General features: G+C 34.4%; 2 protein-coding genes across 2 annotated transcripts; both read left to right on the top strand.

Moving 5' to 3' along the window:
* Nucleotides 1-206: 206 nt before the first annotated feature.
* Nucleotides 207-3,652, top strand: LOC132275083 (putative calcium-transporting ATPase 13, plasma membrane-type). Its single transcript, XM_059776468.1, has one exon. It carries the CDS (start codon nt 402-404, stop codon nt 3,486-3,488), a length of 3,087 nt encoding a protein of 1,028 aa, XP_059632451.1. The 5' UTR covers nt 207-401; the 3' UTR covers nt 3,489-3,652.
* A 14,222-nt stretch (nt 3,653-17,874) lies between these two features.
* LOC132275084 (putative calcium-transporting ATPase 13, plasma membrane-type) lies at nt 17,875-21,109 on the top strand. Its single transcript, XM_059776469.1, is given in 2 exon segments — nt 17,875-18,039; nt 18,041-21,109. Coding segments are annotated over 2 exon segments (3,084 nt in total). The 3' UTR covers nt 20,960-21,109.
* The last annotated feature ends 1,631 nt before the right edge of the window (nt 21,110-22,740 follow it).

The following is a 22,740-nucleotide window of genomic DNA, read 5'->3' on the forward strand; positions in this document are numbered from 1 at the left end:
TTTCGGCTTTTACCCACCACTTTCCGATGAAATTACATTCACCCCCTGACTTGTTTTTGCCTTGTCCATTAACATTTTCTATGGTTAGCAGCACATAGAGAGCTCACTATGTCCTATGCCATGGTCATTTACGTGGAAATTCTGCTAGTTCTGCACCTATATAAATCATCATAACCCAATGCTAAATACACATTGCAAACATTTTATTCCACACTTCACATTTTATTTGTGTTGAGAGATTGTATTCAACTAGAGTAAGACCTCCATACAATTTAGTTTTCCTTTCACATTCCTTTTATTTCTCGTATCTTACTTCTTGTGATACACTTAAGTTACAGTAGTAGCGCTTTTCTTTAAGATCAATACACTAGTATAAATTTCATTCTCTGTTCCTCAAAACCATGTCCACAATATTTCATGCAAACCTGCAGCCTTGCATGGAGCCGTTGTTTGACCTGGATCTTGCCAACAAACAGAGGTGGCACAAGGCTCTTGCCATAATCTATTGTTCAAGGGCATTCTCTCACTTCAAAGAAGCTCTTGACAAAAAACAGAGAAAGGTCTCCCCTGTTCCATTTTCTAATGTCACCATTGATATCATTCCGTCACCCCCCAACTTTTCCGACATTGATCAGTCATGCCTCACTCGGATTGTCAAGGAGAAAAAAATGGACAATCTGGATCAACTCGGGATGGTTGAAGGTGTAGCCAAGACTCTCAAAACTGAAGTGGAACACGGCATACATGGTGATGTTGAAGACATTCAACGTAGACACGAAGCTTTCGGCACAAACACATATCACAAGCCGCCTACAAAAGGTTTCTTCCATTTTGTGTGGGAAGCTTTGAAAGATCCCACCATTCTCATCCTCCTAGGTTGTGCTGCTCTTTCCCTTGCTTTTGGCATCAAAGAGCATGGGCTAAAAGATGGGTGGTATGACGGTGGAAGCATATTTGTGGCTGTCATTCTTGTCATCACTGTCTCAGCTGTAAGTAACTTTAAGCAAAATAGACAATTCGACAAGTTGTCCCAGGTCAGCAACAACATCCAAGTAGAAGTTCTGAGGAGCGGAAGGCGCCAACAGATTTCAATATTTGAAATTGTTGTTGGAGATATTGTTTGCTTGAAGACTGGAGATCAAATTCCTGCTGATGGATTGTTCATAGACGGGCATTCGTTGCAGGTGGATGAATCGAGCATGACGGGGGAAAGTGAGCACGTGGAAGTCAATCACAGTCAGAACCCATTCTTGTTCTCTGGCACCAAGGTAGTTGATGGGTATGCCCGAATGCTTGTCACTACAGTTGGCATGAACACAACGTGGGGCGAGATGATGAGCACAATTAGTCGTGATTCTGATGAGCAAACACCATTACAAGCTCGACTAAACAAGCTAACCTCATCAATAGGTAAGGTTGGTTTAGCAGTCGCTTTCCTCGTTCTTGTGGTGCTGTTGGTTCGGTATTTCACTGGTAACACACAAGATGAGAATGGAAATACAGAGTTCATTGGTAGCAAGACTAAAACAGATGATGTGATCAACGCTGTGGTGAAAATGATCTCTGCTGCAGTCACAATAGTAGTCGTCGCTATTCCTGAAGGTTTGCCACTTGCAGTAACACTTACTCTAGCTTATTCAATGAAGAGAATGATGGCTGATCAGGCTATGGTTCGAAAGCTCCCTGCCTGTGAGACTATGGGCTCTGCCACTGTCATATGTACAGACAAGACAGGCACCCTCACATTGAACCAAATGAAGGTGACAAAGTTTTGGCTAGGCCAAGAATCTATAGAAGAAAGGAGTTTCACCTCAATTGCAGCCAATGTTCTAAAACTCCTCCACCAAGGAGTAGGTCTGAACACTACTGGCAGCATTTACAAGCCTGCTTCAGGGACCGAATTCGAATTCTCTGGTAGCCCCACAGAGAAAGCAATTCTTTCTTGGGCTGTCCTTGAATTAAATATGGATACGGAGGAACTGATGCAGAGTTGTACTGTTCTTCATGTCGAACCCTTCAATTCAGAAAAGAAACGAAGCGGTGTGTTAATGTTGAATAAGGCTGACAACACGATCAACGTGCACTGGAAAGGAGCGGCAGAGATGATACTGGCAATGTGCTCACATTTTTATGATCCCTTGGGAAACATAAAAGCTATGGATGATGCTGAGAGGAGGAAATTTGATCAAATAATTCAAGGTATGGCTGCTAGTAGTCTGCGATGCATTGCTTTTGCACACAAGGAAGTTCCAGAAGAAGAGCATGAAGATGGAAAAGCACACCAAAAGTTGAAAGAGAATGATCTGACCCTATTGGGGCTTGTGGGAATTAAGGATCCATGTCGATCTGGCGTGAAGAAAGCAGTAGAAGATTGTCAGTATGCTCAAGTGAAAATCAAAATGATCACCGGGGACAATGTTTTCACTGCACAAGCCATAGCCGCTGAATGTGGGATACTCAAGCCTAATCAAGAAATGGAAGGTGCGGTGGTGGAAGGTGTTGAATTCCGCAATTACACACCAGAGGAGCGCACGGAGAAAGTTGATAAAATATGTGTTATGGCTAGATCCACTCCCTTTGATAAACTTCTAATGGTGCAATGCTTGAAACAGAGAGGCCATGTGGTTGCAGTTACAGGTGATGGCACAAATGATGCACCCGCATTGAAGGAAGCAGATATTGGTCTTTCTATGGGGATTCAGGGAACTGAAGTGGCCAAACAAAGCTCGGGCATTGTCATTTTGGATGATAATTTTGCTTCAGTCTCCACAGTTTTGAGGTGGGGAAGGTGCGTCTACAACAACATCCAGAAATTCATTCAGTTCCAGCTCACGGTGAATATTGCTGCACTTTTCATCAACTTTGTGGCAGCAGTTTCAGCTGGCGAAGTTCCTTTAACAGCGGTTCAATTGTTGTGGGTAAACTTGGTTATGGACACATTGGGTGCTCTTGCTCTTGCCACAGAGCAGCCCACCAAGGAGCTCATGGATAAGCCACCTGTAGGTCGAACTGAGCCCCTTATCACCAACATAATGTGGAGGAACCTATCAGCTCAAGCTCTGTATCAAATAGCCATCCTCTTGATCTTACAGTTCAGGGGTGAATCGATCTTCAGGGTGAACGAGAAGGTAAATGACACTCTAATCTTCAATACTTTTGTGCTTTGCCAGGTTTTCAATGAATTCAATGCAAGGAAGCTTGAGAAGAAGAATGTCTTCGACGGAATACACAAGAACAAATTGTTTTTAGGGATCATTGGGATAACCATAGTTCTTCAGGTGGTGATGGTGGAAGCTTTGAAGAAGTTTGCAGGTACAGAGAGGTTGGATTGGGGCCAATGGGGAGCATGTACCGGAATTGCTTCCATTTCTTGGCCAATTGGTTGGCTTGTCAAATACGTACCTGTTCCGGAGAAACCATTTTTCAGCTATCTCAAGTGGCAACTTAATGCTTCTAAAGTAATAATCAGTCATGTATTGAATTGTTGAATTTTTTTTTTTTTTTATCAGTGTTGATAATTTTACATAATATTTAGTTTGTTCTTCGATTTAGTATCTGTAAGTATATGTAAGTATATGTTCCTATTAATAAAGTATATGTTCCCATTAATAAAGTATACCACGTTTCACATTTATTTTTATTTTGCTTAATAGTTAATACAAGGCACTATTTTCAAGGGTTTTCTAATTTGCTTAATTAGCACAAGACAAAACTGGAGTCAAATTTGTCAATTATTGCAGGGAGAAAGAGGGTACTTACCATGGTTCAAAAATTAGAAACAATGGCATACTCTGAGAATTTCAGAGAAAACTGTGAGAAAAGATTGTTCTGCATGATAAAATTATTATACTAAGATGAATTCCCCAAATTTCTAACCTAGACATAATGCAGATGAATGGCAATAGTCAACGAATAGGCCAGGAACTCAGTTTATGCCTTCAAAAAGTGAATTCTAAGAGTTTTTTTTGGGACATTTTTGTCTTCGCTAGTATATTTAACGGAAAGTTCACTGCTGAAGGTGGAAGGAGTGGATTCCCTTAAGTGTTCGGTTTACAGCATTGTTTTCGAAAAAATTATGGTGAATATTTAATAAGGAGCTATTCTGCAAATCAAGTGAGCAGTATCACTTAATTAATTAAAATATAGGTAAATGTCACAGAAGATTGATTAAATCACAAATACTGGTATCTACAACTAGATTATAAATATATTAAAATTTTCATTTATAAAAAAATGTAGGTCAGAGAAGGGGTCAATTCCTCAACCATTATAGACTTATAGTAGGAAGAAGCATATTGCTAGTAACAACCCACAGAAATGGGTGTTTTGAAAACTAGGTACCGGACATAGTGAAAATGTAGAAACTGACTGAGCAAACACTATTACGTGCTTTTAAAACTTTTGATCTAAAGGAAGGTAAGGAATGATCAAGAACACTTCGAAAATGCAACTAAAACATCTAAATGGGGAAAATCGCAACTAAAACATATCTAAATGGGGAAAATCTGAAGGCGGTTTTTGGACTTTCTACTATTCACAGGGAAATTCAGATTGCCAATACTGAAGGCCTAGAATCGATTATTAAGTTTACAATAACTTAGACGGATATGGAAGTGAAATAGTATTTGACATGATGGTTACTAAACATTTACCCCATAATTATATTAATGATTCATATCAAATCTCTACAATCAAAACTCCACAAGTTAAGAGGGGGCAAAAAAGTTGATAAGCAGCCTAACAGAAGAGGAACAAAAAAAAAAAAATGAAGGTAGGAATGATCAAGAACACTTCGAAAATGCAACTAAAACATCTAAATGGGGAAAATCGCAACTAAAACATATCTAAATGGGGAAAATCTGAAGGCGGTTTTTGGACTTTCTACTATTCACAGGGAAATTCAGATTGCCCATACTGAAGGCCTAGAATCGATTATTAAGTTTACAATAACTTAGATGGATATGTAAGTGAAATAGTATTTGACATGATGGTTACTAAACATTTACCCCATAATTATATTAATGATTCATATCAAATCTCTACAGTCAAAACTCCACAAGTTAAGAGAGGGGGCAAAAAAGTTGATAAGCAGCCTAACAGAAGAGGAACAAAAAAAAAAAAAAATTTGCTGCCATAGCAATGCATAGATCGTAGTACCTCATCATTTCCTTGCAACTGCTCATACTTTTTCATTGCCTTCAGAGAATTATTCGCTCTAATGTGAATGTAAGCTAGTGCAATCCATGTTCAAAAATCGAATTTCAAATGTAGCTCTAGTGTGTAACTTTATTTGTGAAGTTAAAAGAACTGCACATGACTAAGAATATAAAGTTAACAATGCAATCGTTGTAGATTCTTCTCTCTCTCTCTTACCTTCACAGACAAAAATTTACAAAGCAATCAAATAAGAATAAATCAGTGTTGATTTTATACATCAGAAGGGATTCATACTGACAATGGTATGGCAATGACCACCTATTGAGAATGTCAGGAACAAAGAAAGTACCCCCAAACTAGCACAAATATGAAAGCCCCATAATCTACACGGTAGATAGAGAGAATGTAATACACTTGCACTCGCTAGGGCTCCAATCCTTCTTTAGATTGTGACAACTTGGGAATTATTCAGTATCAGAAGAAACCTTTTGTTGCCTCCCCTGGCTATTCTCTGATGTTTTTTTCTAAACTTTCCTCCGAGAAAATCTAGTATATCTGATTGAGAAATCTATAAACTCTATTCTACGTTTGATCTCATGAGAAAGTTAATTAGCTTTTGGGTTTTCAAGGACAAGAACCCTAGGTTTGGTTGTCATAGGCCAACTTCATTTACCACAAATCTTTCATGGAATATATATGATGAGTCCAGAATACTAGCCAAATGTATACAAACATCAATGCCCAAGAAAATTTACACTTTTTCTCCAACTCTCCGATATCAGCCAAAAGTGTAATTACTACCATAATTCTTCATAGTTGTAAGTGACAGAATTTTAAGTTGGAATTTGAAAAATTATTCTTGAACACACTGTTCTATTGCTTTTCTTTCTTCATTAATTAACAAACTGCTTTATTTGTTAATATATAGTTTAGTAGTTTAGCATAATAACAAATTCAGAAAATAAATATCCAAATTTCATCATGTAATTTAATCAAACATATAGCATGCTATATATATGACAAAACAAACCACATTTGTATTTTTTAAAAAATCAAAAAAAAAAAAAAAAAAAAATAGATCAGAGAAAGAGAGAATTAAAAAAATAAAAAATAAAGCCCAAAATGAATAAATTGTATACTTACCCGAGAAACAAAGTATAGAAGACAAAAACAATGATGAAGAAGATGGTTCGGGTTGGACCTAATCGATGATGGCACAACCTCTGATAGAAGTCGACAATCCAACCCTTGCTAGTGACATACGAGAGAGACTGAGTTCTTGGCATTCCCCTTTCTAAGTGAGAAGATTGGCTGTTATGATTCTTTACTCCAAATCCCAATTGCCATTACAAGGAAAATAATTGTTTTAATGTGAATGACATGCACTTACCCCCTCCCTCTCACAATAAATGTCAATGACTTTCTGTCTTTTGGTCTGTCTTAAAATAGTAGTTTATTTTTTTTAAAATAATATATTTCATATCGTTATTCTTTACATATATATTTTTGAAATTTTAAATTTTAAATTTCAATATTCAAAATTTAGTGGGTGTTTGGGATTGCTTCTCTACCACTGAAAAGTACTTTTATTTTTAAACACTACGGTACAACGTGTTTGGTGGGAAAAAAAAAAAAAAAAAAAAGCTCATATAAAAGGTTGAGATTGGGTCTAAAAAATGCATTTAAATGAAGTTAGAAATCATAACTTTTAAAATTGGTTAAGGTAGAGTCCATGTTTTTAGGTAACTAATTTTCTTTTAGACAATTTAATCTCTTTATATTTTTTATAAATACAATTGTATCCCTTTTACAAACAAATAGCAAACAATATGGATTGTGTAACAAACTAAAATACTAATTTATTTTGGGACTCTCCCGCCTTCCAATCTCAGTTTATTTTGGGGCTCTAAATTATATAATTGTTAAATGTTTAATTTTTAATAAATTATGATTTGTAATTTGTTTTTAAAATAACTATAATACATTTATACTATTATCTTAAATAACAAGTAATGAGATTATTAATTGTGGTTAAAGTGTTTAATTTTATTTTATGAAATATTGTCTATATTACAAAATATTATGTTATTAAATTTCATTATTAGATAGCATATGAATAAATTTGCTTATTTTAGAAGATCCCAAACCAGATACAAATTAATCTTTATTAAAATATGTTTAACTCATTTATATTTTAGTACTCAATACAAATTCAATATCATAAACAAAATATGTGATATTAATAAATAAATAAATAAACCAATACAAGTGAAATTTTATAATATTTAATACTGGGGAATTAGTATAGATTTAGTGTAAGGGTAATATAATAAAATTAGTAATATATATATTTTAAGCAACATTATTACCAAACAAGTTTAAAAATGCTTCAAGTATAACAAAATTATTTATACAATGCGTCACCAAACGCTTAAGTGCATTTTACTGATAACACTTTTATAACAGTTCTACCATCAAAAGCGTTTTTAACATTCCAACGGCAATCCAAAACTGGCTCTTAGAATGACAAGTTAGTAATTTTTTTATATACCTCCCATGTCCTTTTAACAATTACTATTCTTTATAAGTGACACTTATATTCAGATGGAATATATTTCTACTTGTTGATTAATTGTTATCGTTGATCTTAGAATTTAGAAATCCAGGCCCAAATGTAAATGCAAATTTATTGGGTTGACTCATGGTTCAGACAACAATTTTCTCTACCTTTTGGGCTGGATCACTATTCATATCCCTTATGTACATTTTACCTGTTTTTAAAAAGAAAAAAAAACACACACACACACACATTTTTTTCTTGTTGAGAAAGGTGGGCTAGGTTTAGACCGGCTAGGAACACATAATGAGCCTGGTTTGTGAAGCCCATTTTCAAAGTCTATCAAACAGTGTCGGACTACACAAGTCCTCGCCTATACAATGGCATTGTTTTTATTCAAAATTTAATCACTTTAATTTCCTTCCGGAGAACTCAACACATAAACCACATTAAGAGTTGTGAGTCAAGTTGAATGTTAAATTATATGCATATTCAGAGTTAAAGTTGACCTCATGGACCTACAAAGTTAATTATAATTGATTGGAGGCATTGAATCCATTATTCTTTTTTTTTTTTTTTTTAATATTCTAAATTCGTCTTCAACATAGTCATTTTATACTTGTGAAAGCAAAATATGAAACCCTCTTATCTTTCACAAGTCCTTCCTTTTTTCCAACGTAACCTAATTCTTGATGTTATTTGTTGTCGAGAATATATGCAACACAAGCAACTAGCAAGTTTTTTTTTTTTTTTTCAGTGCAATTTTCAAGGAAAATCTCCTAAAGTGTCTCAGTGCAATTTGCAAGGAAAATTTGCTGAAGTTATTGGTGCCCGGAATCAGAAGTCGCCATGCATATCTTACGCAAATGTTTTGCATATTCAATTTCAAATGCCATAATACATAGGACACTGATTCATGGAGAAGGCCATACACGACGTAGAAATGAATATTCAATGATTTTAACATAAAAATAAATAAATAAATAAAATTGTAACTTTAATTATCAATCACTAACTAGATGGTAAATTGGAGTAACCTTCTTTGAAATTTGGACAAATTAACCTTCTTTAATTTAGTATTTATTACTTTGATTTTTCCTAAACTTGTTTACCATTGGTTGAAAAGTAACTTTGACCGTAAAAAGTCAATAACTATATTTATATTAAAGTAGTATATTATATTGCACTTTATACAAAGGAAGGTCAAATTTGTCATTTTATAAAATTTGGTCGACAAATATGCCGAAGAGAAAACACTAAGAATGTGTCTAGCAGTGAGCACACACGCCAAATCTTAGGAGAGATTGAAGTAAAAATCACTCGATATATTTATGTGTCTAATTTATTCAGTCAATATAATTTAGGTAACTATAAACACCCAAATGACAAAGGTAAAGACATAAAATAATATAAAAGGTTAAGTGCATTAAACCCCCTTTCAAATTTCTTCTCTTTCTCAAAAAAAAAAAAAGGGTTGAACTATCACACTTAATCCCTAACTATTTCATTTGTTGCAAAAAGTTAGTTGGACAGTCTGAAATCCAACATCCAGGAAATTAAGGCATGTGAATCACGTGACTAGGCAAAATTTTAAGAAGACAAAAATAGCCTTTTCATAATAAATTAATATTTTATATATAAATACATATACCATATATACGTCCCACCACTCGTACCACTTGTATATAAATAGAGAATTATAGAGGTGGATTGTAGAGAGAGGGAAAGGCGGTGGGGGCATCCATGGACCTGGTTGGTTGGGGAAGAAGAAAATATTAATACTTTCGTGTGTATTATATAAACAATGTTATTTTTAATATTTTAAAAGTCAACAAAATATTGATAAAGATGGAATGTTTTGTCAATTTTTCTTTGTACATAGAGATTATAATGACCACGTCAACAACTCAAACTGGATGTTAGAGGAAACGGCGCCATTTAATTAATGAGCAAAATGGTAATTTTATTTTTTATAAAGGTTATTTGGCGCGGTGGGGTAAAGTGTAACAGTCTCATAGTTCATGAGATATATTTTTAGTTCAGGTAAATTTTTTGCAATCCATTCATAGTTAATGGAATTTTGGTATACTTAACCCTAATATAAATTTGTATTAATCAATTATATATATATATATATATATACTAAAAAATGACCACGTGCAATGCACGTAAATAAAAATACATATTAAATAATTAATTAGCATTTAATATATTATTATATCTCATAATAAAATAAAATTGACTTCAATTTTAAATCTTTCAAAACAAAAAATAAAAGAAGAAAATATTTTTCATCATGGAAACATTGACTAACTAATAAAAATAACTTAAATTGTATTTAATTACAATGACTCTTTTTACCAGCAAAATCATTTTAAATTGATATTTAATATTTTTTGTTGAATTTTACTGGATGATGATGTGACTTTTTCTAATGACTCGTTGATATCATGTTAATGTTGTTATTTACTTCATGATTATTTAGGTTTAGTTGTTGTATTGAAAATGTAGGACAATTGATATTTTAATTGTTTTATCCGACATTTATGTCCTTTGTGAAAGTTTGTGTTATTTGCATGAACGATTGTGTCATAATTTCATTTGATAATTGATGTAAACTTATTTAAGTTAGTATTAAATTAATAAAAATGTATACAAATAGAAAATAATTTAATTAGAGTGATAATTTAGATTAACGGAATAATGGTTAGTACAAATTAATTTTATGAGTGATTTATATGAACGTGATAACTATAAATATGAAGAATAAGGAAAAGTCACGTAACTATTAATATGATTTATATAAGTGATGGGTGTTAATCATCTTTGTGTAACTATTAAAATATTAGAAGTGTTTGCATTAAGAAGATGACTTTTAAAAGGGGTGGTAACTTTTAAGTAGTTTAGTTTTTTTCTTTTTTTTTCTTTTTTTTTTTTTTTTTTTTTTTTTTTAAGTCACGTAATTTGTTTATTTAAAATGAAAATAGCTACTTTAAAAGTGTATGTAAATACAAAAAATCCAACTGACTTTAATAAAGAGATTAATTTATAGATATAAAAAGAAAGAAAACATGATGACTCCAGCAAATTAAAATTAAAAGTTGGCAACACCTAATTCCAACAGTTTATAAGCAACTTTTATCCACTTTAAAAAAAATATTATAAAAGAAGTATACTATTAGTAGACAGCAGACTTGAAACTTGAAAATAGAATGATATATTCAAAGAGAAGAACATGAAGGAGTTTTTTTTTTTTTTTTTTTTTTTTTAATTTCTTTTCTAAAATTGTAAAATTTGGGACTCTCTAGTCATTTGTAGAGAAAGGACCAGTGGCAATTGTAATCTTAATAACTGGTGCATTTTGAAAATTATCGTTGTGGAATGTTAATGTATATAATTTTGTAAAACAGTTTTAATTAAAATGAAAAATTACGTTTATTTCTCCGATTAAAATTAAAAATTTGTTTTAAATGTATAAATTGATAGCATGTTGAAATATATATATATATATATATATATGTGTGTGTGTGTGTGGCCCGTGTGGGAGAGAGATGAACTTAGAAACAGTGGGAATCGTTTCAAATGAAAAAATTCATAGCACCCCAATTTTTTTTACTCCAATAATAATAATAACTACTTTTATCACCTACTAAACTAATTATTATATAAAGAAGTATATCATCTGAGAAAGACTTCTGTAGGGGGTAGACTTGAAAATAGAATAATATTTTTGCAGTATATATATATATTTTTTCCCTACAATCTTAAAGTACGGGACTCTCTAAACACGATAAATATCTTAACCACTGAAAATCACCGTATTAATGTATATACTTGAAAATAGAATAATATTTTGCAGAGTCTTTTTTATTTTTTTCACCCTAAAATCTTAAAATATGAGATTTTGTAGCCATATATAGACGAAAAACATAACATCTTAATGGCTAAAAAATACCGTATTAACGTATATAATTTTGTATAACTATTTTAACATAAACATTTATTTCTTATATTAAAATTGGGCATAAAAATGTAAAGGAAAGTAAGAAAAAGAACGAAGAACCTGTGAATCATTTCAAAGGAAGAGTTGGGCAACACCCAAATCCATGACTCCAACAATTTTAACACCAACTTTTATAAACTAAGAATAACATTTTTGCAGGGAGAAAGACGGTTTTTTTTTTTTTTTTCCTTGTGAAATCTTAAAATATAGGACTCTCTACATATATAGACCATAGATAACTCTTGACAAGAGGTATCTTAACAGTTGATGACTTTTGAAAATTATCGTTATACTTTTTAATACGCAATGGTTTAAAGAGGTGTTAACCAAATGTCACTTAACTTTTCTTTTAACTAAAAATAACTTTTTAAAATGTATATAAATATTATAAATTGAATACACTTTTATAAGGTGTGTATATATATATATATATATATATATATATATATATATATATATATATAATTTGTCTGAAAAGTTTAGACATGAAAAGCCTAAAATTATGATTTTATCCACTTCATCAAGATATAAATTTCTTGGCTCCACTTCTTAGTTAGAATTTTAGTTGTAATAATATATATTTTTTCTGTAATTTTTTTATTTTATTTTTTCAGAAGTAATCAAACACACCAGAAGAAGCAGCACAAAATTAACATGAACAATCCTTGGCTGCTAGACATCGAATATGAAAAGGAATAGAGACAACAGCAACATCCTTGACAAGATGACCTCTAGACAGCGCTGCAAGAGTATGAGCCACCTCATTGCCATGCCTGTGAACATGACTAAGACTGGATGAGGAGAAACCCCGAAGCGCCACCTGCACATCAAAGGTAATAGCTTGAATATCCAAAGGCCTAGAAGTATTATCCAAAACAGCATTCACCACTACCAACAAACCAGATTCAAACCAAACGTGAGAGTAGTGAAATGACAACACCCAGAAGACAGCCTTACGAATGCATAAAGCCTCAGCCAAAGTTGCATTAGAAGCCGGAAATTGATTAAAAAGCACAGCCTCCAAAATAGTCTCTGAAGAGTCACGAAAAACAGCCTCACCTCCTCCCAAATGAGATGAAAGAAAGAAGGAGGCATCCACGTTACATTTAATAACTCCCAGAGACGGGGGCAACCAGCCCGGCAAAGAAAGAGAACGCCCAGAAGGAGAAGAAACAAGTAACTGAAAAGTTATGAAGCACGGACACAGATACAGGACACGGGTACGATACGACACGGATACGGCGACACGGCAAATTTCAAAAAAATAGGACACCGACACGGCGGGGATACGCCTATAAAATTATATATATATATAATTATATATTCAAAATATAATTATTAGAATCTTGTACAGATAAATAAAACAACAACAAAGAACAGAATCAATTTCAATAATTTCATCTCTGTTATAAGAACAATATGGACAAGACAAAGCAGAAAATAAATGAAAAATAAAGTTGATCCAAATTCCAAACGAAGATGTACAGAAGAGACATAACTATAATGAACTAAATATGTATATGAATAAACATATATACTTTCAGTCTTTCACAAAGTTTTGTTCATGTAACTTAAATATATATATATATATTTTGTTCATGAAGAGAGATAATTGAAGAAGATGAGAGACTGAGATGAGTGAGAGAAAATAAATTTTGTCTCACAGAAGTGTCGGACCGTGTGTCCGAGCCTCGGACACGTGTGTCCAATAAAAAATAATATTTGGATACTTTACAGAAGTGTCGGACACGGATGTCGGTGTCCGAAAAATATCCGATGCGGATACGGGACTCCTGGGAGGAGTGTCCGTGCTTCATAGCTGAAAAGTCTGGCGGCTGTTTTTTTATAAGCTTAAAATTTTGCTTTTGTCCCCTTATTATTTTTTTCCTTTTTTTTTTTTTTTTTTTTTTTTTTTTATGTATTTGCATCACTCTCTCACACAGAGTCCTCCGCCGCCATACAATAATATACTGGAATTTTTTGAGTGATTTTTGTTGAAGCTCTCTCTCTTTTCTCTTCTTGTGTCTCGCCGTGGAATTATCCATCCGATCCGATCGACAATGCAAAACATAAGTCAATAAATATCTCTGCGACACTGTGCCAACCTTTAAATTTCAAGATTCAACAAATTAAGACAAAGTAAGGCCGAAAAATATCAATTTTCCTCTTCTTTCTATATCAGAGGATCAAATGTCGTGTATTTGTATATATATATAATCATGAAATACTATTCTCTTAGTATTCCTTTTCTTAGTGAATTTCTCTCTCCGTGTTCGTGTACGTGTAACAACTAACAAGTTATGAATTATATCTGCAGATGAAGTAATGGGTGTCGGTATGATAAGAGCAAATCGGCGGCCGAAATTATGCGTTCATATCTTCCTTCTATACTGTGATGCGTGTGCCATTTGACTTTATAAGATGGGAATTCATTTACTTGCTGTTTCCCTTCTTTTCTTTCTTGCCAAACATTATTTAAGGTTTCAGTGCTTAGCCTTCACGTAAGCTGACGCGTCCAAGAGCTGGTGGATAGAGCCTTCAATTTACAGAAGATTCAGAATATAAATATAGAGAGAGATATATATAGATAGATATATATTAGATAGTTCCAACTGTTCAGCGATATCAAAATTCCCTGATTAGAAAAAGCAAGCAAAGAATAATCCCAGTAATATAGATTATGTGCACAATGTATCTCCTTTTTTTTACAAGGTGCATTTCACTCCATAATGTTAAAAAAATAAAATAATAATAATAATAAATATAAAAATCCGATTTTATCATTTTTTTTTTTTTCCATTTTGCCCCTCTCACATGATGTATATAGCCCCAATTGAAGCCTTCAAATTTGCCTCCATTAATGGATTGTTCTGTTTCTAATGGCCAGACTCGAAGCACCAGTTGTCGATGCATCTTACACTACCTACTTCTCCAACCCAATGGAGGACCAGAACTCCCAGGAAGACATGGTTGATAGCTTTTACACACCTCAATTAGCCTCATCTTCCACAAAACCTTCTCATCATGCATCCCCTGTTTCATTGCTTTCTCCAAAAAGTCTATTTTCCTATATCATTTTTCCACCCAAATTATCCCAAATCTTGAATATTTTCAATATTCAAATTATTTTCTTATTCAAGATCAGTCCATATTGAAGCAATTGTTTCAGAACAATGGGTTGAACTCGAAACAAAATTTGAGAGCAGAGTTCTCACGGGACCCAGGATTTAGTGCTGATATATCTTCAGTTGTGTCGAACCATAAAATGCGACAAAGGTCTTATGATGATCTAGAGGATCCAATTATTTCAGGTGGACCAGTGAACCTTGATTGTTTATGGAACTACTGAATTTGAAGATGAAATTGTAGCAATTCAAGAAGAACATAATGAAGGAAGGAAGATTAGATCTTCAATAATGTTAGTGTTATCAGATTGTTGGGTACGTGTGTACACCCTCCCTCTTAATCAAATAATATGACAGACTCAATTGACATTGTTTTTCACCGTCGTTCGTACTTAATTCACTGCTAGACTAAGGCTTCAATTGGATAAAAATGAAAAAAAAATAATAATATTAGTTATAAGAGAAAATAAATGAAAAGAAATGATTTTTATTAATATTTGAATAAATTATGTGGGAAAAGAAAAAAAAAAATAGTTTTCTTGTTTAAAAAAAAATAGAGAAAAAATAAAGGTTAAGAATTGAATTACAATCATAATTTTTTTATAAAATGTTATAAGATATGAGTTAATTCTTATAAGAGGGTAATTTTAATATTATAAAAATATTATTTACTCATTTTCCTTCCCAATCTTTTTATTTATGAGAGAATAGGGTTTCATTTTTGAGAGAATAGAGGCTAGCTTCTCTTAATTCTTTCTCTTCTCTTCATTACGTGACATACACCTCGTCGGAGCCACCGCATAACACCACAGGTGACTACTTGGAAACACGCCTACCCCGGTCCCCATCGTTCACCACCATCAATGTCAACAAAACAACCACACTAGAACCCAAAGAATGTCCCATAAACACCACCTTATACTCCAACCCATTTTCGACCCAAATCGCCGATCTCAACAAACCATGATGAACATACCCACAATCAAACATATGCATACCCAATCGATTATCGAGCAATAGCTTGTAATCACTCTCTTGGGCCAGATTGAGCCCGCGTCTTGCGAGCGTGATCTCGCCGGTGGTCGTGGTTGACATAGATGAGGTATGGCGGCGCGTGGCCCTGGGTTTGCTCGTAGCTCACTCGCTTGATGACCCAGTTGGGGTTTAGGCCTGAATAAGGGTGGTGGAGGTCATTTTCCTTGTAGACGGTGAGGATGAGGCGACAGACGCAGGGGACGGGGACGAAATCGTCAGCGGTGGCGGCACGTCCACGCCAACCACATGCAAGCCAGTTCCACATGCTCGGTACTCACCTATTTTTTTATCGGAAAGGTAAAAGATGAGGGGCAAGGGGATCTCGGTACTGATATGTTGCCACCAGCTTTGTTTGGTTTTAAAGAGATAAGTTGGGTTGTAGACAGAAATTTTGAGAGACAGAGAGAGAGATGGGGTTAAATAAAATGGTCATTTTACATTGTTTGTAGTTTTTATTTATTAATTTATTTTACAAAAATAAAGACAATACAATTATTTTAAATTTTAATGAAATATTTGCACTGTATTAATACTATATAAGAATTTTAAAGCATACAAAAACTTTTGCACAATATTTCTTTTGCACTTGACCTTTTTCCTTTTAATTCAGGATCTTGGAGCGTGGACCTAATGTTTTATTGTTTTTCACATTGACCTCCTATAGAAAAGAGAGCTTATGTCACGTGGGAGGGACACGATTTCACATATACAATGGCAAGTCAATTTTGTGTCATGTCATTATAATTCTAGTTTTGTCGTATTTAGAGTGTAATTAAACGTTATAACATGTATAATGGGATAAATTTCTTTTAGAGTGTTTGGAATTGAAATTTTAAAATTTAAATTGATAAAATTTGAAAAAAATAATTAATTTTAAAAAAATTAATTATTTTAAATAATTAATTGAAATTAAAAAAAATTAAATTAATTTTTTAATTTTAATTTTAAAACTCTAATTTCATGTAATTAAACACACTGTAAAATAATAAAAGATCGGATCTTTGAATTGAAATTGCTATTTATTTATATTTTGTTATTTATTTATACTTATAAAAAAAAACAAGTGTTATTTATTCATATTTTGTAAGATTTAAATTTGAGGATGTAGAATGCGAAAAGTGTTGGGGGTGTATTAGCTATCAAATTTGTTTTTGCTATCTAAATTAATAAAAATTATTTTTACACACTTATTCATGAAAAGTCAGTGAATAAAAAAAGAATTGTGTGACTTATGTTTTTTGTCTTACATGATCACAATAACTTTGTTCTATCTTCTTAAAAGATTATTAATAAGTACATTTTCGATGTCATACTTGAAATTTACAACAAAGGGGACTCCAAATGCACATCCCCACATGATCACATCCTTAATATATATATATATATATATATGTTACATGCATATAATTATTATTGCGCCTTGTCATATTTTCAATTCTCATGCATATGCTATATTGCCATATATTACATGACAGATGACACATGCCAGTATGCCACACCCGTCCGTACTAGAAACTCTTATCCACTATAATGGATAATGACGTAGTATAAACTCTTATCCACTATGATCGATAGCACATCGCCGCCTCCGCAATGTACCTGAACATTCATATTTACGCTCACATTATATATAAGCGGGTCTTTGACTTTGGGTCAAAATCTCCCTCGTTAAGTAATACGGTAAATACCAAGAAACTTGTTTCGTTACTTCCTCGTTAGTAGGAACAAACATGAATTTTGCATCTTTCTTGCACACAGATTTCAAACGTCATTTACTCACAATATTATAAATGGCATTTCATGTGTTGTCTAAAAGATTGGATTCAACAACAGTTAGAGACCTCCATACTTTTCTTTCATAATCCTTTAATTTCTGGCATCTTTAATAGTAGTATCATCACTCCAATTAAGTTACAGTATTATTGCTTTTCTTCAAGATATATCGTCCATCTTTTTCATTGATATATAAACTCCATCTATTCCCTCTTCCCCAAACCATGTCTGCAATATTTCATGCAAACTTGAGTTGCGTGGACCTCTTGCTCGACCTGCCCACCACCATCCTTAGCGAACCCAACAAAAAGAAATGGCACAAGGCTCTTGCCACCATATATTGCTCAAGGGCTTTGTTTTCTCACCTCACAGAAGCTGTTGCAAAAAAAAAATAAGTGTAAGGTCTCCCCTGTTCAATCTTCTAATGTCCTCATTGATGTCGAAGTTCAGCCACAATCTTACTTCTCTGATATTGATCAGTCAAGCCTCACTAGGCTTGTCAAGGAAAAAAATTTGGACAATCTTGTTCAACTCGGCATGGTTGAAGGTCTAGCTAATACTCTCAAAACTGAAGTAGAAAACGGCATACATAGTGATGCTGAAGACATTCAACATAGACACGAAGCTTTTGGCACAAACACGTATCACAGGCCGCCCACAAAAGGTTTCTTCCATTTTGTGTGGGAAGCTTTGAAAGATCCCACCATTCTCATTCTCTTGGTCTGTGCTGCACTTTCCCTTGCTTTTGGCATCAAAGAGCATGGGCTAAAAGAAGGGTGGTACGACGGCGGAAGCATATTTGTGGCTGTCCTTCTTGTCATCACTGTCTCAGCTGTAAGTAACTTCAAACAAAATAGACAATTCGACAAGTTGTCCCAAGTCAGCAACAACATCCAAGTAGAAGTTCTGAGGAGCGGGCGGCGCCAACAGATTTCAATATTTGAAATTGTTGTTGGAGATATTGTTTGCTTGAAGACTGGAGATCAAATTCCTGCTGATGGATTGTTCATAGACGGGCATTCATTGCAGGTGGATGAATCGAGCATGACGGGGGAAAGTGAGCATGTGGAAGTCAATCGCAGTCAGAATCCATTCTTGTTTTCTGGCACCAAGGTGGCTGACGGGTATGCTCGAATGCTTGTCACTACAGTTGGCATGAACACAACATGGGGCGAGATGATGAGCACAATCAGCCGTGATTCTGATGAGCAAACACCATTACAAGCTCGGCTAAACAAGCTAACCTCATCAATAGGTAAGGTTGGTTTGGCTGTTGCTTTCCTCGTTCTTGTGGTGCTGTTAGTTCGGTACTTCACTGGAAACACACAAGATGAGAATGGAAATACAGAGTTCAACGGTAGCAAGACTAAAACAGATGATGTGATCAATGCTGTGGTGAAAATTATCGCTGCTGCAGTCACAATAGTAGTCGTCGCTATTCCTGAAGGTTTGCCACTTGCAGTAACACTTACTCTAGCTTATTCAATGAAGAGAATGATGGCTGATCAGGCTATGGTTCGAAAGCTCCCTGCCTGTGAGACTATGGGCTCTGCCACCGTCATATGTACAGACAAGACGGGCACCCTCACATTGAACCAGATGAAGGTGACAAAGTTTTGGCTAGGCCAAGAATCTATAGAAGAAAGGAGTTATACTTCAATTGCAGCCAACATCCTGAAATTCCTCCACCAAGGAGTTGGTCTGAACACTACTGGCAGCGTTTACAAGCCCCGTTCAGGGATCGAATTCGAATTCTCTGGTAGCCCCACGGAGAAAGCAATTCTTTCTTGGGCTGTCCTTGAATTAAATATGGAAATGGAGGAACTGATGCAGAGTTGTACTGTTCTTCATGTTGAACCTTTCAATTCGGAAAAGAAAAGAAGCGGTGTGTTAATGAGAAAGAAGGCTGACAACACAATGATTGTACACTGGAAAGGAGCTGCAGAGATGATACTGGCAATGTGCTCACATTTCTATGATCCCTCGGGAAACATGAAAGCTCTGGATGATGCTGATAGGAGGAAATTTGATCAAATAATTGAAGGTATGGCTGCTAGCAGTCTGCGATGCATCGCTTTTGCACACAAGGAAGTTCCAGAAGAAGAGCATGAAAATGGAAAAGCACACCAAAAGTTAAAAGAGAATGATTTGACCCTATTGGGGCTTGTAGGTATCAAGGATCCATGTCGACCTGGTGTGAAGAAAGCTGTAGAAGATTGTCAGTACGCTCAAGTGAAAATCAAAATGATCACCGGCGACAATGCTTTCACTGCACGAGCCATAGCCACTGAATGTGGGATACTCAAGCCTAATCAGGAAATGGAAGGTGTAGTGGTGGAAGGCGTTGAATTCCGGAACTACACACCAGAGGAGCGCATGGAGAAAGTTGATAAAATCTGCGTTATGGCCAGATCCACTCCTTTCGATAAACTTCTAATGGTGCAATGCTTGAAACAAAAAGGCCATGTGGTTGCAGTTACAGGTGACGGCACAAATGATGCACCGGCATTGAAGGAAGCGGATATAGGTCTTTCAATGGGGATCCAGGGAACTGAAGTGGCCAAACAAAGTTCTGACATTGTCATTTTGGATGATAATTTCGCTTCAGTCTCCACAGTTTTGAGGTGGGGAAGGTGTGTCTATAACAACATCCAGAAATTCATTCAGTTCCAGCTTACAGTGAATATTGCTGCACTTTTCATCAACTTTGTGGCAGCAGTTTCAGCTGGCGAAGTTCCTCTAACTGCGGTTCAATTGTTGTGGGTAAACTTGATTATGGACACATTGGGTGCTCTTGCTCTTGCCACAGAGCAGCCCACGAAGGAACTCATGGAGAAGCCACCAGTAGGTCGTACGGAGCCCCTTATCACCAACATAATGTGGAGGAACTTATCAGCTCAAGCTCTGTATCAAATAGCCGTTCTCTTGATCTTACAGTTCAGGGGTGAATCAATCTTCGGAGTGACTGAGAAGGTAAATGACACCCTGATTTTCAATACTTTTGTGCTTTGCCAAGTTTTCAATGAATTCAATGCAAGGAAGCTTGAGAAGAAGAATGTCTTTGAGGGAATACACAAGAACAAATTGTTTTTAGGGATCATCGGGATTACCATAGTTCTTCAGGTGGTGATGGTGGAAGCTCTGAAGAAGTTTGCAGGTACGGAGAGGTTAGATTGGGGCCAATGGGGTGCATGCACTGGAATTGCTTCCATTTCCTGGCCAATTGGTTGGCTTGTCAAAAGCATACCTGTTCCGGAGAAACCATTATTCAGCTATCTCAAGTGGCAAAACTTATTGCGTATAAAGTAATAATTAGTTATGAATTGAGACTTTGATTCTTTATAGCCAACTGGTTGGCTTGTCAACTGGTATGTGTATATAAAGCTTTAATCAATTATGTATTGAGTTGATTATTTGTAGTGCTAGTTTTACCTAATATTTAATTTGTTGTTCGATTTATGTATTTGTAAGTACGATATAAATAAAGTATCAGGAAACATATTTAATTTTCTTTTACTTAATACAAGGCAGTGTTTGAAGGGGTTTCTAATTTGCTTATTAATCACTGGACAAAACTGAAGTCTATTTTTGCAGGCAGAAAAAGCTGGGAAAGGCGGCACTCACCATGGTTCAAAAATGAATAAGAGTCAGAGTCTCAGAATTTCAAAGAAAACTATGAACAAATAAAGTCCTTATGATAAAGTTATTATACTAACACGAAATCTCAATTTTCTCACCTAGATTATAATGCAGCCACTTTGCCCCAACAGGAATAATAAATAATAAAAAAAAATGCCACAGCAATGCATATATCATAGGCTGCCTCATCATTTCCTTGCAATTGCTCATACTTTTACATGTTTTTGTGAATCATAGCTCCTGTATGTGACTTTAATGTGAAGTAAGAAGAACTGTACAATCCAAAGAACGTGAAGAGAAGAAGTAAACACGTAAGAATAAATCAGTGGTGATTTTGATATTATACATTATAAGGGAATGATACTGATAATGATATGGCAAGGACTATATTGAGAAGGCCACAACGAAGCAAGTACCCCCAAAGTAGCATAAATATGAAATCCCCCATAATCTATAAGGTTGAGAGAGAGAGAGAAAGAGAGACGTTGCAGATGACAATAATGCACTACACTTGTGCTCACCTCCAAGGCTCCAATCCTTCTTTAGATTATGACAAGTTGGGAATTATTCAGCATCAGAAGAAACCTTTTGTTACCTCCCTTGGCAATTATCTGATTCTTTTTCTAAACTTTACCCTGACAAAATCTAGTACGCCTGATTGAGAAAACTGTAAATTCGATTCTACGCTTGATCTCATGAGGGAGCTCTATAGCTCTATTGGAAGTTCGTTCTTTACTTCTTTCTTTCTTTTTTCCCCAAGTTTTTGGCCTCCTCTGTTTGGTTGTCATAGGCCAACTTCATTTACCACAAATCTTTCATTGAATATAAATATGATTTCAGAATACTAGCCAAATTTATACAAACATCAATACGGAAGAAAACTTAAGTTGCTCTACATTTTCTTCAACTCTCCAATATCAGCAAAAATTGTAATTACACTACCATAATTCTCCATTGATGCAAGTGACAGAGTTTTAAGTTCAAATTTGAAAAACCATTCTAGAACAAACTGATTTATTACTATTCTTTCTTCAGTAATCAACAAACTGGTTTATATGTTAATATATAATTAGTTGTTTAGCATGATAACAAATTCAGACAATATATATCCAAATGTCAGCGTGTCATTATATCAAATATATAACATGCTATCATGAAATATATACCCAAATGCCAGCATGTGCATGTAATTGTATCAAATATATAATATGCTTTCATGAAATATATATATCTATATGTGTGTGTGTGAAAAATCAAACCACATTTGTATTTAAAGAAAGTACATAGAGATCAAAAAATGAGATCTAAGAAAAAAAAAAATGAAGAAATTCTATACTAAACGAGAAACAAAGTGTAGAGCACAACCCTTGTCAGTGACATTATAAGTGGGTACAAGTTTAAAATATACTAAGCTGAAACATAAAACATGTTTGACCGCTGGGGCTCCAATC

This window comes from Cornus florida, unplaced genomic scaffold (genome assembly GCF_030987335.1).
Source record: "Cornus florida cultivar Cherokee Brave unplaced genomic scaffold, ASM3098733v1 CherokeeBrave_3.0.0_Hap2_Chr09, whole genome shotgun sequence".
NCBI classification, from domain to species: domain Eukaryota; kingdom Viridiplantae; phylum Streptophyta; class Magnoliopsida; order Cornales; family Cornaceae; genus Cornus; species Cornus florida.

Coding starts and splice junctions, on each gene's coding strand:
- LOC132275083 (XM_059776468.1), top strand. CDS start 402: ATGTCCACAATATTTCATGCAAACCTGCAGCCTTGCATGGAGCCGTTG.